The sequence below is a fragment of the Hevea brasiliensis genome, chromosome 9 (assembly GCF_030052815.1).
Source record: "Hevea brasiliensis isolate MT/VB/25A 57/8 chromosome 9, ASM3005281v1, whole genome shotgun sequence".
Classification (NCBI taxonomy): domain Eukaryota; kingdom Viridiplantae; phylum Streptophyta; class Magnoliopsida; order Malpighiales; family Euphorbiaceae; genus Hevea; species Hevea brasiliensis.
In genome coordinates this window covers 26,702,312-26,718,316 of record NC_079501.1, presented here as the reverse complement: position 1 = coordinate 26,718,316, position 16,005 = coordinate 26,702,312, and the positions used below count along the sequence as shown (strand labels likewise).

Here is a 16,005-nt window from a genome sequence, read left to right as displayed (position 1 = left end):
AATCATCAATTGAAGTATATATATATATATATAAGCCAAAGAGGAACCTGATATCATTGAGCTAGGCATTGTTAATGTTCCTTGAGATACCAACCCTGAGAGCATATCACATTTCTATGCAAGCTTCAACATCTCACCAACAACCATTGTTCGGATCTAATGTAGGCACCCTCTCTATGAAGCTTTTTAATCTGGAAACAAGAATCAAAACATAAAGTATTCACAACCCAACCTAGGCGGGAGGAGATTAATCCACAGCCGGGTTAGAGGAAAGACACCTTCCCTTGTCTAGAAGGGGAGAAAAATAAAAAATAAGGGAAGAGAGAAAATTCTCTATAATACTAGAGAAAGAAGAATCAATACAAGAGAATTAGCATATATATAGATAACACTATAGCATTTACAGAAAATAAAATAGCACCCAAGAGTAGCCTTCCCTTCTCTTTCTTCGAATTGAGATATGACTCCGTAAGAGTAGCCATTTCTTTTGAAAGGCAAAGGGCTTCTATTTTCATTTTCCATATTTTAAGAAAATTTCAGTTTTTTTTTTTTTGAAAATGATATCATGATGATACACAATCAAACCCAATTAAATAAATTATGATTGATACACAATCAAACCCAATTAAAGATATTCACCGACTCTCTCTCATTCTCCATTAATCTAGTGTTTTCTATCTTTGTCATAAAACTTATACCGCCATTTGAGAAAATTCCTTGCACTGGCATTTGAAGAATTATCTAGAACTTTATTGCCATCTTTAAACTCTCTAGATTGATTCATCCACCACCACGAAGTAATCTAACTTTATAAGAAAAAAATATGAATATTAAAGTCTAAAAAAAATTATAAAAAAAATTAATGGAAAATTCATGAGATGTCTACTTGAAGACGATATATGATGGAATGAATTCTATTGACCTTTGACCTTCAACTACTCGGACTATGAAATAAATATTTCATTACTAAAAAAATTCATAAATATATGAAAACTCATAAATATATGAAAATTGACTCATATTATAAACATATGATAGCTTATTCATTTATTAACTAATAGAATTTAAAATTTGGTATACATTGATGCATATAAACTTATCACTTGCCAATGACATATGTAAGAGAGCCTAGGTTTAGCAATAAGAATTAATGGCTTAATCCCTAATTTGTCCGACAATCCCACCTCTGTGCCGTCCTGCAATTTCCATTCAAATGAGTGCATGAGTGAAGCCAAAGTGAACACAAACATCCTTTCTGCTAAAGGAACTCCAGGACAAATCCTCCTCCCTGATTAAAATGGGAGATATTGAAAATTGTTGCCTGAGAAATCAAACTTGCCTCTATACTTGTTTAAGAACCTTTCAGGTCTATATTCCAAGGGACTGTCCCAAAGAATAGGATCCCTGTGGATAGCATTAGCATTCAGGAAAACTATACTCCCCTTGGGAATGGTACAGCCACCTAGTGTGCAGGATTGGCTTGAAATATGAGGCACTGACAGAGGAAGTGCTAGATGCAAACGCAGTTTCTCCTCCATGACAGCATCTAAAAGCTGCAATTTTAGTAAATGGAACTCTTCCACACTGTCGTTGTGACCCACAACTTCATCTAATTCTTGGTAGGCTTTTTGCATTATTTCTTAATGTGGCATTAGCTCTGCCATCGTCCATTCTAGGGTGGTTGATGTTGTGTTTGCGCCACACACCACAATGTCCTAATCAAGAAAAATATTGACAGAAACGGAAATTATATTAAGAAAGAATCAGGGTACGCAGTTTAACCAAGGAAATTAAGTGCCCTATTAATTTTGTAGGAACCATACTAATAGTAAGGGTTTGAGTTCGTTGGTGGTAATTGATGCTTCAGCATCTCCATGCTTGTTAAGATCCCAAACAATCTGCAAGAAGTCCTTCGTTCTCTCTTCTTTGAACCCATATTCAAACGTTGCTCAATTACAGAAGTAACAACTTGATCAAAAGATAAAGAGTTGCTCAAGTACAGAACAAGCTGCGATCTCTGCAAAGGACAAATGAAAATTCCAGAGAAAAAATCTCTTTCTAGAAAGTTAGAGAAACCGCAAATTATCATTTAATGGCTCCAATAAAATCTTAACAATTGTATTTTTAAAATTAATTTAAGATTTTGGTATTTTACACCTGTATAGCTAATGTAACAGTTTCTAATAAATTTAATCACCTTGTCACTGGTGATTAGTTAAATAAATCAAAATGTTTTCCTTTATTGCTTATCTTATTCAAACTTTTTTATTTTGGATAATAAAACTATATCTTTCAAATTTAAAGAAATTTCACTCAAATTAAAATTTAATAATTTATAATTTAACCTCTAAAATTTGATAAAATTTTTAATTTTTATATTTTTAAAATTAAGTAATTTAGTCTTTAAAATTTTATAAAACCTACAACTTAATTTCTTAATTTAAACTTTATAGTCAAATAACAAAATAAATATATTATTCTTATCAAAATGAGTTCTTCTTCCTATCAAGAATTTTCTAAAATTGTTTTGAAATTTTTCTTAAGTTTTTCAATATATATTTTTTAGATTTTAATAAATGAAATTTTGATTTCTTAAAATAAAATAAAAAAAATTATTGCTTTAGAAAAATAAAGATCCAATCAAGTAAAGTTTGCTAGTTGTGACTCGACTCGTGAAATCTCTTCCTGTACCTTCGATATTTATGTTTCTAGCGGTTATGGATTCATTTAGGGATGAGCTGGTAGACGAGACGAGTCCCTATTCGATCGCAGTATGTGACGACTAGATTGAGGTAAGGAAACTAACAAATTTTAGTTTTCTATCCTAGAAAATATATTAGAAAATATATAAGTTTAAGAGTATTTTAATTATTTATGTTATAATTAAAGATTAATTAGACGAAGAGACTCAATTATAGGTTTTGTCAAATATTAAAAATTAAATTATTTAATTTTAAAAATATAGTAATTAAGTTATGAGTTTTGCTAAATTTTAAAAATTAAATTATAATTTGCCTATAAAAATAGAATAAAATTAATATTTGATAAAATGTTTTTAATTTTAAAAGGTTTGATTTGATTATCTAAAATTAAAAAATTGAGATAAAATGAACAACGGTTTGAATTTTTTCAGGGTTAAGTGATAAGGTGAACGTCTAATAAAAACCTTAATAAACATAAAATTTAATCCAAATCTAAAAGATAAACAAAGCAATCCAGCTTTGAGTGTGATGCGAGCAATTTGCTGGGTTGTCGGTTTGTACAAGGAAGGTTGCGTCTTGTCAGTTAGCGGTGGGCCTAGGCTTCCATTGTTGACCGTTTGGTGTCTCTGGAGATTTTTTTTTGTTGATTGTGAGGGAGGTCTTCTCCAGAAGGGGGCAGGGGCTGGTTACTTTTTAGCAATTTCGTGGACAAGGCAGATGTGTTAGTAACTTAGTAGGGTTTATTGTCATCGGCATTCAGTGTGGCTTTTGGTGTTGGCGCTAGTTTGTGTCTCTTGCTGTTCCACTGTTCATGTTGGTGTAGCTAGTTCTGTTCTGTTCTGTTCTCTTGGTATTTTGGAAAAAGTCCCACTTTTGCTGCTCTCTTTCTTGCTCATATGGTCTTCATCTTGTTCTGATCCTTTTAAATTCCATCCCAGGAATCATGGATTCATAGCACTCAATTCAGCTTCTCAATTAATGGTGTGATTGTGTTGTTCTTCTTAACTCCATTCATCATGGATTACTTTTCGTTGTTGTCATTTTAAGGGCTTTCTCTCTTTTGCTGTATTTTTTTTTTAATTGTGACTTGGTATTATTCTTAGAAATATTTATTAAAATAGTGAGTAAACTCATACGATTTTGCGAGTTAACGAGTTAAAAATGTATGCAAAATCAAAATTAAGTAAAATGGAGATAAAATTAAAATTTTAAATAGTAAAATTATATTAAAAATAGGATGATTTTATGAGTGTATGATTCTACAATTATGTGATTTTACATATTTAAAAATTTTACCATTTAAAATATTTTCTTTTAATTCGTCAAAATCATTATCATTTGTTTATTTTAACATCATTTCTAAATTTTCTTTTTAAGTTTTTAAATATAATAATAATTATTATTTTTACTACTACAATTATTATGTATACATTGTAATTTTTATATTATATTTTGAACAACTTTTATTATATTTCAATTAGCATAATTATGATCTAATTTCTATATACTATTGATCAGATATTTCGATTATTTGTATTTATATATTTTTAAAGTTGAAAACTTGGAATTATTTCTATACACAATTTTATAGTTGTATCTGAACCTCATATTGAATTTAATTATAGCCAAAGTCTAAAATTATTTAAAAGAATTTAATTTATCTATATATATTTTAAATTATTTAATTTTATTCTTTTTATTTATGTAGCTATAATTTTTAAAACTATTAAAAAGCTTAATTACTAAAGTATAAAATTTTTTTGAGCATTTGATTACAACAATTGTAAGTTTAGAGCATTTATTATCATAATTATAAGCTTGATGAACAAAATTTAAATTTAGATTTCGATTATAATTGCACCCAATATGAAAAAATTATAATAACTAAAATTGAAAAAATTAGATAAAATAATAAAATCATGCAAACATTTGATATTTTATATTTAATTAATCATCAATTATGAATGAACTAATTTTCAAAATTTCTTAGCATCCTTCAATAGTTTCCCTTCCTCTTTCTTCAATTTCAGATATGACTCTATAAGTGTAGCCATTTCGCTTGACTCATGCACCTTGAAACCTCTAATAGATATTAAACATAACCTCTTAGAGATACAAAGAGCCAGTTCACTTATAAAAATAATTTTTTATTTTTAATTTTACATTTTTTAAGCAAACTCTTAATTTTTGTTTTTTTATGAAAAATGACATAGCGTAAAATGTAAAAAAGAACAACACCCGATTAAACTCTAAAGAAATAACAAAATATAATATAAAACCTTAATAAACACAATATTTAATTCAAAATCTAAAGGATAAAGAAAGCAATCCAACTTTATGAGGGAAAATATAAATATTAAAGTGTAAAAATATTTGTAAAAAAATTAATGGAAATTCATGAGATTTTTACTTGATGATAAATATTTTATACTACTAAAAAAACTCAAATATATGATTTTTTTTTAATCAATAGATAATTCATTGATAAGGAGGATGTTAAATTAGGGTCCTAGGCCCATATAAAAGAAAGATTAGGTCCAAGCATCGATGCTGAAAAGGGGCCTAAAATCAACAAGCCTAACTACTCTAGTCTTTTAAAATTACAACCCAAACCCATGAGAATAAAAAAAAGGACTATATTTAGCTGAAGACTTGACCCAATAAACATGACCTGGCAAGCTCAGGTTCCTCACACCCCCACAGCGCAGCTTGCCAATCATACTCCATTGGTCATTAGAGACAACGACCATTCCAGATAGCAAGACGGAGAGGTCTCGAACTATATAGACACTATTCATACTTGAAGATCCAAAGAAACCTTAAAGCAACCATCATCTCCATAGAATCATGCTGTCAATCCACGCTCCAAGAACAACAAAACAACAGGACATCATAGAAAATAGCCGAGGAAAAGGTGGTAGAGCTCTTTCAAGACTCACTCATGCCTTCCGGGCCATCTCAGGTTCTCAACGAGACACCATTCTTAGTAAGGTTTCCCTGCCTCTCGCAATCAAAACCGAATCTTGGGCCAATGATGCCTTTGTTCCTCCCAACGCACCTGCAAAACACATACATAGAAAAAAAAAAGAATGACATAGAAAACATGCAGCTTAAACAAAACCCTCACCCTAAAGAACCAGTTAAAACTAAATCAAAATCCATATTTATACTCCACTGGTTGGAGAGGAGGGAACCCACAAAGCCTTCCCCTGCTCAGAGAGGCAAGAGACGACCGATCAGCGGCAGGGAAGAAGGCCTTAAGCCTTAGGCATAAACAAGACAGAAGAAAGAAAAGATTCTCTCTACAAAGTAGAGAGAGAGAAAGGTTATACATAACCAGACTGATTATATGAAACGTAACTCATATAAACATATGGTCATATTTCATTTATCAACTAACTAATATTATTTTGTTAATATTAACTAACAGAATTTAAAATTTGGTATAATTGCCACACATAGATTTGGAAATGAAATTGTAATGGAGCTGTTGGTTCTTCTTTAGGTTTGCAAACTACGTTTTTATTCCATAAGACAATTCTATCACATGAGATAGGATGGTCCAATGCACAACTGGTGATATGTACAAGTTCAATAACAGCATCTAACATGGGCTTATTCTGACTCTAGTATAGATCGAAATTAGAGAGCCTTGGTTTAGCAATAAGAAGTAATGGATTCTTTTTCTTGACGACAATCCCGAATTTGTCCGACAATTCCACCTCTGTGCCGTTCAGCAATTTCCATTCAAATGAGTGCAAGAGTGAAGCCAAAATGAACATAAACATCCTTTCTGCTAAAGGAACTCCAGGACAAATCCTCCTCCCTGATCCAAATGGGAGATACTGAAAATTGTTGCCCGAGTAATCAAAGCTGCCACTATCCTTGTTTAAGAACCTTTCAGGTCTAAATTCCAAGGCATTGTCCCAAAGAACGGGATCCTTGTGGATAGCATTAACATTGAGGAAAACGGTACTGCCCTTGGGAATGGTATAGCCACCTAGTGTGCAGGATTGGCTTGAAATATGAGGCACTGACAGAGGAAGTGCTGGATGCAAACGAAGTGTCTCCTTCATGACAGCATTTAAAAGCTGCAAGTTTGGCAAATGGAACTCTTCCACAATGTTGCTGTGACCCACAACTTCATCTAATTCTTGGTAGACTTTTTCCATTATTTCTTGATGTAGCATTAGCTCTGCCATCGTCCATTCTAGCGTGGTTGATGTTGTGTCTGTGCCACCCACCACAATGTCCTAAACAAGAACAATATTGACAGAAAATGAAATGACATTAAGAAAGAATCAGGTTACGTAGTTTAACCAAGGAAATTCAAAACCCAAATTAATTTTGTAGGAACCATACTAATAGTAAGGATTTCAGCTGGTTGGTGGTAATTGATGTTTCAGCATCTCCATGCTTGTTAAGATCCAAAAGAATCTGCAAGAAATTCTTCGTTCTCTCGCTCTTTTCTACGTTTGGACCCGTATTCAAATGTTGCTCAATTACAGAAGTAAGAACCTGATCAAAAGATGAGAGTATCCTTTTGGTTTGCCTTTCTACACCTTGCAAGTCGAACCTCGCAAGCACAGGAAAAAGATCTGAAACATTAGGGTTTCCCTGGAGCACCATAAGTTCCTCTGCCAATTTCCTGAACTCTGAAACAAAAGAAATCCATTTCTCTCCTTTGACCGTTCCACCACACAACATGCTGTTAATAGCATTTGCAATGATTTCAAATACCAATTCGCCGAAGTCTACGGGATTGCCTGCCTTTTCATACACACCTTTTATAGCATTCTGTACCTCTTGCTTCCTCATCGGATAGCAGGCATCAAGAGTCCCTTTACTTAGCATTTCACGAACAAACACCTTCCGCATCTTCTTCCATTCAGGACCATAAGAGGACCATGCAATATCATTTCCACCGTAACTGGCAATCCTGGAAGCTGTTGGTGGATCTCTGTTGGCAAATATCGCATCTTTGTCGCGAAAAACTTCTTTGGCTAGTGATGGTGAGCTAATCACTATGCATAATTTGTTTCCAAGCCACAGCTTGTAGATAGAGCCATACTTACCTGCCAGTTCCGTGAACTTCTTGTGAAGGAAAGTGCCTAGAAATGGAAGATATCCAATTAGCGGCAAGCCCTTGGGGCCTGGGGGCAAGGGAGCCATTGCTTTCTTTGATTTCTTGTCAATATTCCACAGCAAACAGAACACTGTAGTAATTGTGACTAATATAGTAAGAACTGATCTGATAACTTTCTCCCCCTCGTTGCTGGCATCCCACCACCATGACCACCATCCTGAAATCACTTCCAACATTTTTTTGATTGATGATGAAACTATTTCAATGGGAGATTTGAAGATCTATTGCACATAACGAATTTAAGATTTTATAACCAAACCAAGAAAAAAAACAAATTTAGGACTTTAGTAGGCAGTCCCACTTCACCAGATTGAAAATTATTGCAGATCTCCTACTTAAACAACTGATTAGCGTTCATCGCGTATCATGGGAGAGGAGTAATAAAATAATTTAACTTTATTTAAACTTTTTTTTTTTTTTTTGATTTTCAGATGCTTTCTTCTGTTAATATAATGTATATTTCACCAACGATGAGTCAGTTTGATGTCGACAAGTGAAACTCAATTTTGAAAATATATTAGCGTGGGGTTTCACTTTGGGATTTTCTAGATAATTACAGGTTGAAAACTTTAATATGATGCGTTATTTTTTCTAATGGGTTGCAAGTAATGCCAAGAAATAAAGTGGAAGGATTTTTAAGAAGAGAAAAAGAACTTTAACTCTATTATTAATTTTCTATTATCTTTGCTACATATAATTATAATTAGTTAAATGTTTGTGCCATCCACAATTTTATTAGAACTTAATTTTTATATATTTAATTTTAATTTTAATTTTTTTTAATAAAATTTTGATTATTAAAATTTATACACGTAACTATAATACCCTTGTTTTAATACTTTATTTTTAATATTTACATATTTAATTTAGGTTTCAATAAAATTATATTTCTTGTAACTTTTTACAATTCATTTTTTTATAAAAATACAAATTATTTAACATATATAATTAAAATATATCATCACTCATGTAGACAAATAAATAAAAAAATTTAAAAAAATATAAAAGTATCATCATGATAATTAGTAAATAAATAATTCTAAAATTATTCAAATTTAATTAATAAATATACGTATATAATTTTGCTATAATTATATTATTAAATTAAATTATTTTTTATTTTAAATGATAATAATAATTATGATAATTAAATGACCATCAATATTGTGACTAAGACTGTTATTTTCTTTTAGTAATTAATTATATAAATTACAATATGTATTAATTTTAAGAATGCAAGTTTTAGGTAAAAAAAAAATAATTTTACAAAGCCAAATACAACTATTTTGAAGTAATATCTTAAATATAATTTAAATAATTTATAGAAAAAAATAAAACATTACTATAACAACTTTAAAGAATTTTTTATTAATTTAAGTATAAAAAAATTAAATAAATTTTTTATTAATTAGGTCAAAAATTAATTAATTAATTATTTAATTAGCTATAACTAAGTTTAAATTGAAGCTAGAGAGAAAATTATACTAAAAAAAATAGATAATTATTTAAATTAAATTAAATTAATTATTTTATTTTAAATAATAATAATTATTATGAAAATTAAATGAGATTTAATATTATTAATTAATTATATGAGTTATAATTTAAATAATTAAAAAAATAAAATATTAATATAATAATATTAAAGAGGAAAAGATAATTGTTAATAATTAGAAGACAAAACCTTTTTAAAAGGTGTCACGTGATAGTTTGAAAAAAAAAAAAAGGGCTTGGCTATATGTGTGTGGATGGATTTATTGCAAGACTTTTCCATCATCTGTAAGTCGTGAAAACAACCCATACTTGACTTTGCATTATATAACAAAAATAAAATAATAATAAAAAAAACCATTAAATTAAGCTAGATTTTCATTTAAATAATAAAAAAAATATAATAATAATAATAATAATAATAATAATAATAATAATAATAATAATAATAAATTTATTAAAATATTATTTTCATGCATATCATATCTTTTTTTTTTTTAAGAATAATAGTATCTAATTATTTATGTCATATGATAAATATGTTAAAGTGTGAGTTGATTTAATTTTAAATTAAATTAAATTAAATTGAATAAAATTAAAACATGTATTATGAATAATTGAACCAAATCAATATAAAAGACTAATTAAATCAAATCAAACCAAAATATCTCTTTCCAATTTGCCTATGTATACCAATTCCTTCGATCTCAGCCATCAAACAAACACCACACCCAATCCATTGACTTCAACAAAACAAAACAAATCCCACCAATCAAACATACAATCAACAATCCAATAATGTAAATGGACTCTTAAACCCCAATCAAAAAGTGCAAAAATAAAAAAAATAAAATAAAATAGATTGAATCATATTTGAAAGAATGATAATTAGCATATAATTGGGAGCCGAAAATTAAGACCTGATCAAATCCATAAACCCCTACATCGAGTGAAATTGAAGCTTCACATTTGAGTCGATGAAAGCTAAAATAATAACCAATCAAAAAACAATAATTTTACTCTACATAACAATAATTTCATGCATATAGGATTTTTATATAGAATGATAAATCAATGAAGGGCTAATTATTAGATATGAGAGTACTAAAAAATAGTATTTTCTCTTTCATAAAAAAGTGTGTTCTCTTTATGATATGGAGAATGAATCTCACATGATTTTAAGAGATATATATGTATAGCTAATAGTTTTTTATTAATAAAGAGTAAATATGTATACACAAATGGGTCATACAAAGTCATAACTATAAAGCAGTTTTTTTTTTTAATTTAATAACTGAATTAATATATGTATTGAACCCTTGTTAGCTTTCTATTTCATTTAATATGCCTACATGAAATTATAGTTTTATAATATAATTAGCATAATGTCCATGATATGCAAATATAATTTATAATTTTTATTTTTTAATTTAATTTTTAATTACATCCTAAATAAAAAAATTATTATTTTTAAATTAATTTTCAACTAAAAATTTTCATTTATTTAATTTAATTTGAATAAATTTTTACCCATTATAATAATAAAGTTTTAATTAATTTATGGTGTAATTAATTAAAATTCCCATTTAAGTATTTTTATACATGTATTAATAGTAGTTTTCATGATTATTTCATTTAAAATGTAATAAAATTATTTTCAAAAAATAATTTAAATTTTATGAAATTTTTATATTTTATCTCATAATTTATATAAGTCAATATTTATTTTTTATAAATTACAGAAAATACATTAATCTAATGAGAAAATAATATTATTTTAAAAATACATGATATAATATTTTTTCTTATTAATATAATAAAAAATTAAATTACTAATAATGAATTGAATTATTTAATTTTAATAATAATGAAAATATATAACATTATTATTAATTAAAAATAACATTCTATTATATTATTTTTTAAAAATACTATATCTAAGTATAAATTTTTTTTATTAATCTGATATATTTTTTATAAAATAATTTTTTGACAAAAATGATTATCACTTTACATAAAATATAATAAATATTAAAAATACATACTGTTTTTTTAAAAGATAGATTCCAAAATTTTGATATTATAACTTTAATTTTTTTTTAATTATCTTTATTTATAGCTAAATTTTGAATACAATCATGTTTGTAATTTATCTTTGAAATTTTAGTTCTATATAAAAATATAATTGAGAGATAATTTATGCATAAAAATATAGATATTTAATTAAAATTTAAAAATAATTTTGTTGAAAATTAATTATAATAAAATATAAATAATTAAAATAATAATTATAATTGTATTCGATATATAATTATAATGAAATAAAATATTAAAAAGTTTAAGAAATATTAAATAAAAATTTGTAAAAAATATTGAACCCTTATTAGCTTTCTATTTCATTTAATATGACTACATGAAATTACAGTTTTATAATATAACTAGCATAATGTCCACGATATGTAAATATTGTCACACCTTACCCCTCTGTAAGGCATAACATGATTCCGTAGTATACTTAATGAATTATTGATTTCGTATACTGATAACCCATTAAATACACTACAAGGGATTTTAAAACCAATTTTTTCCCTTTTTGAAGGTGGCGAGCATTTGTGGTAAAAATTAAAAACTTTTCTTTGAAGTTTAGGTGTAGGTAAAAATTTTGACCATTTGGGTTTTTTCGCAAATCTTGTAAAAATTTTGGCAGAGTGCCGACTGTAATTAAGAAAAACAAAAAATTTTGACCTGCAGAAAAACACTTCCAAATAATGCACTTCACCAATTTCAACCACTAAATAACTCAAACCAACACAACTCAACTCAATCTCTACAATTCAAAACAAAATTGTCATGTCAAATATTTCAAATTAATTTATACATATTGCATTCAAAATAAATAATTTACATTCACAATTTAATTTACAGACATAAAAATCCAAAAGATAATATTATTACAATTTACTATACAACTGCTCAATTTTACATTAATATATATGACACTAAACTATTTACATCAAAATAAACTACAAGCGTATCAACAAATACCCATATAAAAATCTCCAAACTGTGTTCCTTTCTTACTGTAGCAGCTCACTCTGCTGCTATGTCATTTTCTCTATCTGCGACAGTAAAATAAAGCTATCGCTGATTAAATTTTACTCAGTAGTGCACAATAAAAATTTAAAATACAGTACATAAAATATTCATTGATAAATCACAATTTAAATATTTCACAATCTCATTTCACAATTTTCAAAGCTCAATATAACACAAATTTGATCAAATAATTTAATAAACACAGTGTTGCCAATCAATAATACAACTTAGGCCATGACACAAAATTTTCAAACTTTGCTGTGTTGTACACCACGACAATACAAACTCACCCCACTAATCGAAATCAATAAGGGAGGTGGCTGGCTAGCTAGCTAATGAGTACTCATCCAATCTCAACCTCAAACTGGCAAACCAGATAGGGAGGAATATAATCAATCTCAACTCCATAAATGGAGGAGGAACATAGTGATATTGCCATGCCAAGTGTGAATCCAAAATCAAATTCAAAATCATAGTGTTCAAATATTTCATACAAAGCACTAATAAATTTTCATTCCAAATTTTCATTTACAAAATAGGCAAAACCACATTTCTCAAGGCTATAATAAACATAAATTGCTCATAATACATGTTCAAATAAAATTTCAAGTAGAAAATGAGAAAGCAAAAATTTTTGTGCACAAACCTCGTAATTAGTCTTTCTTTATTTCACTCTTGTCGATTCCTTTCCTCAGAAGGCTCTTTTTTCCACTGAAGCACACAATTAAGATGTTTCAATATTTATTCAAATTATGTTTAATCATAATTTTAGCAATTGAAATTTGCATTTAAACTTTACTTACATACTCCCATAAATTGAATTCTTTGTGTTCTTGATTATGGTAGTTACTATTCATTTGACCATTGGGTCAAAATATTGACTTTTCCACACTAAATAGGTATACCAATTCTCATTACACCCAAATATCACATTTTGAGTGCCTAAATTGTTGGTCTTGGTTGCCTTTTCAATTTCTAAGTCTCCTAAGAGAAAATTTAATTTTTTAGTTTTGGTGCCCTATTTTGAACTGTTCCATTGGTCTGGTTACTGTGAAAATTTGGCTAAGTGTCCTCCATCAAAGTTGTTTCTTATTATCTTATCTTTAATTTCCTTTTTCAATCACTCCATTTGGAGTCATGTAGCCCAAGATATGGCCATTTAACTAAGGCTGGCCGGATTAGTGTTACCCAGATTTTCTGGGCACTTTATTGGTTCTGGCAGTTTTGGACAACTAAATTTGGGTGGCAATTTCACTTGGTTATGGGCAGAATTTGGGTTAGTGTGAAGGAACGGAAGCGTGAAAACACAAGTTTATACCATTGAAATTCAAAAATTTTTCACCTAGGGTCACATGCATCATGCAAGATTTATTTTTATCTATTTGATTTCAATAATAAACAACATATTAAAACTCTTTTAATATGTTTTTGGATCTGTATTTGCCATTTAAGATTTTAAAATTAATCAGGTTAATTTTAGAACCCTAGATTAAATCAAGAACGATTACACTAACCTCTTGATGCACTGCAGCGTGTCTGCGCCTTTGAGATTCGTCTTCAGGACACCAAATGTTGTCCCTCTAGCTTGTCCACACCAAGAACACCTATGGCAGCCCTTGAACAGCCTCTAAAGCTTTTTCTATTAATTAGAAATTCAAGTTCTGCCTTTTAAGAGATTAGAGATGTAAACAGGACACTAGAAACAATTTCTAGTGTTCTTAATTCAAGAGATTGATGGCTAATCTCTTTGAATTGATGAGAGATGAAGAGAAATAGCTGGAGAGGCTCAAAGTGGTGTGAAAAATGAGAGGAGAGGCTGCTGGTTATTTTTTTCTTTTCATAACCACACTTAAATAGCTAGGTTAACACATTAAACCCTAGTCACATGTCACCTTTTGATTAGCTCTAGGTTTAAGTGACCCAATCACATTGTGCCAAGTGTCAAACCTATATTTAATCTTGATTTTAATCATCTTACATGATTAAAAAAACATTTGGCAAGCTTATGTGTAATCCCATGTGTCACCATCTTATGGTGCCACGTGTCACACTGTGAAATGACCAAAATGCCCCTGTGTCTTAATTTTGAGTTCTTAACCCAAAATAATTATTTTCTTCTTCTAATTAATTTATATCAAATATAAATTAATTAATTAATCTCTATTAATTAATTTCTCATCAATTAAATTCATATTTAAACACTTTAAATATAAATTTAATTTATACTACACATCCAATAATCTAGATTTGGTTTCAAGTCATGCTAGGGACTTTGCAATTTAATTGCAAACCAAACCTATTTAATTAATCAATTAAACTCTTTAATTAATTAATTAAATCATATTTAAATAGGTGATAACTTGTGTATGTGTGTGACTTACTAGGCTCATCACTAATTGGCAATGAGACATGATATCAACTCTTAATATCATCAGAACTCTTTCTTACCATAAATGATTTCTCTAAATCATTTTATGAACCTCATAGACCATGGTTAACACTTAGCATAGCATGCCATGGCCACCCAATTAGTAATAAGGTTTACCTTAAATGAACCTATAATCATATGTTACCATGCACTAGAATCTCTCTGTTACAAAATCCCAACTCAAGCTGGAGTCATGGTTTATGTCAAACTCCATTTGCTATGAATATTATGTTCTCTTTTAATTCCAGTTCTTGATTAAAAAGATTTTTCTCATCAGAAACTCTTTTCTGAATAAATCTATCTGTCCTGGCCAGGAACTTGAAACATCAAAAACAATTAAATGAACATAGTATTTTATCTCTATTTACTTAGAGGAACAGATTCCATCTTGATCAACACCTACCTCCATATATAACTGGTAGGAGCCAACACATGCCCATATACCCATACACAGTACAAGTATGAAAGCAGTATCAAACTCAAACTACCTATATACAAGATAATCGTGCTATCTCGTGTCTAAAGATTATATGCACTGATATGATTTATGACAAAACATTGACAAGAGTAAACTCCATGTGCTTGTCATAAGTGTCACTGGTTCGGCCTACTTATCATTTATAAGTGCCTATCATGTTTGTCATATGGCATGAGACTCACCATTCCATCTTATTTATATCTCATATAAATAACTTGGGAACAAACATGAATACAATCTTTTTGGATAAGTCATGTCCTTATTATGAAGTATCCTCGATTGTGAACCTATTTATGATACTTTGTGCTAGAAATATTGTCACTCATATTCTTAACAACTTAAGAATAATATTTCTAACAAAATATCAATGGACCTTTTCTATTACACATAAATATATTATGTAAACGGAAAAGTGGAAATGCCTTTTATTAATAAAATTATGTACAAGATACATACTAAATGATATGCTCTAGCGCATACTACTAACAATCTCCCACTAGCACTAGAGCCATTCATTACAATATCTTAGACCTATCTTCTCAAGATGTCGGTCTAACTGAGTCTGTGACATAGGTTTAGTGAATGGATCAGCTGGATTTTCACCGATGCTATTTTCTGCATGGCTACATCGCCGCCCAACTATTTCTCCGATAATGTGGTAGCG

The 16,005-nt window shown here is 28.9% G+C and overlaps 1 protein-coding gene and 1 pseudogene across 3 annotated transcripts; both read right to left on the bottom strand.

Moving 5' to 3' along the window:
- Positions 1-1,040: 1,040 nt before the first annotated feature.
- LOC110663172 (flavonoid 3',5'-hydroxylase-like) lies at positions 1,041-6,313 on the bottom strand (annotated as a pseudogene).
- LOC110663157 (flavonoid 3',5'-hydroxylase 1) lies at positions 5,151-8,265 on the bottom strand. 3 transcript variants are annotated; one of them, XR_009151355.1, is made up of 3 exons: positions 7,065-8,257; positions 5,873-6,955; positions 5,151-5,760 (listed from the first exon to the last, which is right to left on the bottom strand). XR_009151355.1 is itself a non-coding variant. In XM_021822411.2 (2 exons), exons 1-2 carry the CDS (start codon positions 8,022-8,024, stop codon positions 6,329-6,331), a joined length of 1,587 nt encoding a protein of 528 aa, XP_021678103.2. In that variant the 5' UTR covers positions 8,025-8,265; the 3' UTR covers positions 5,151-6,328. The 3 variants fall into 3 exon arrangements, 1 of the variants encoding a protein (XP_021678103.2); XR_009151356.1 differs by having other exon boundaries at positions 5,901-6,955; XM_021822411.2 differs by having other exon boundaries at positions 5,151-6,955; positions 7,065-8,265.
- Positions 8,266-16,005: the final 7,740 nt, after the last annotated feature.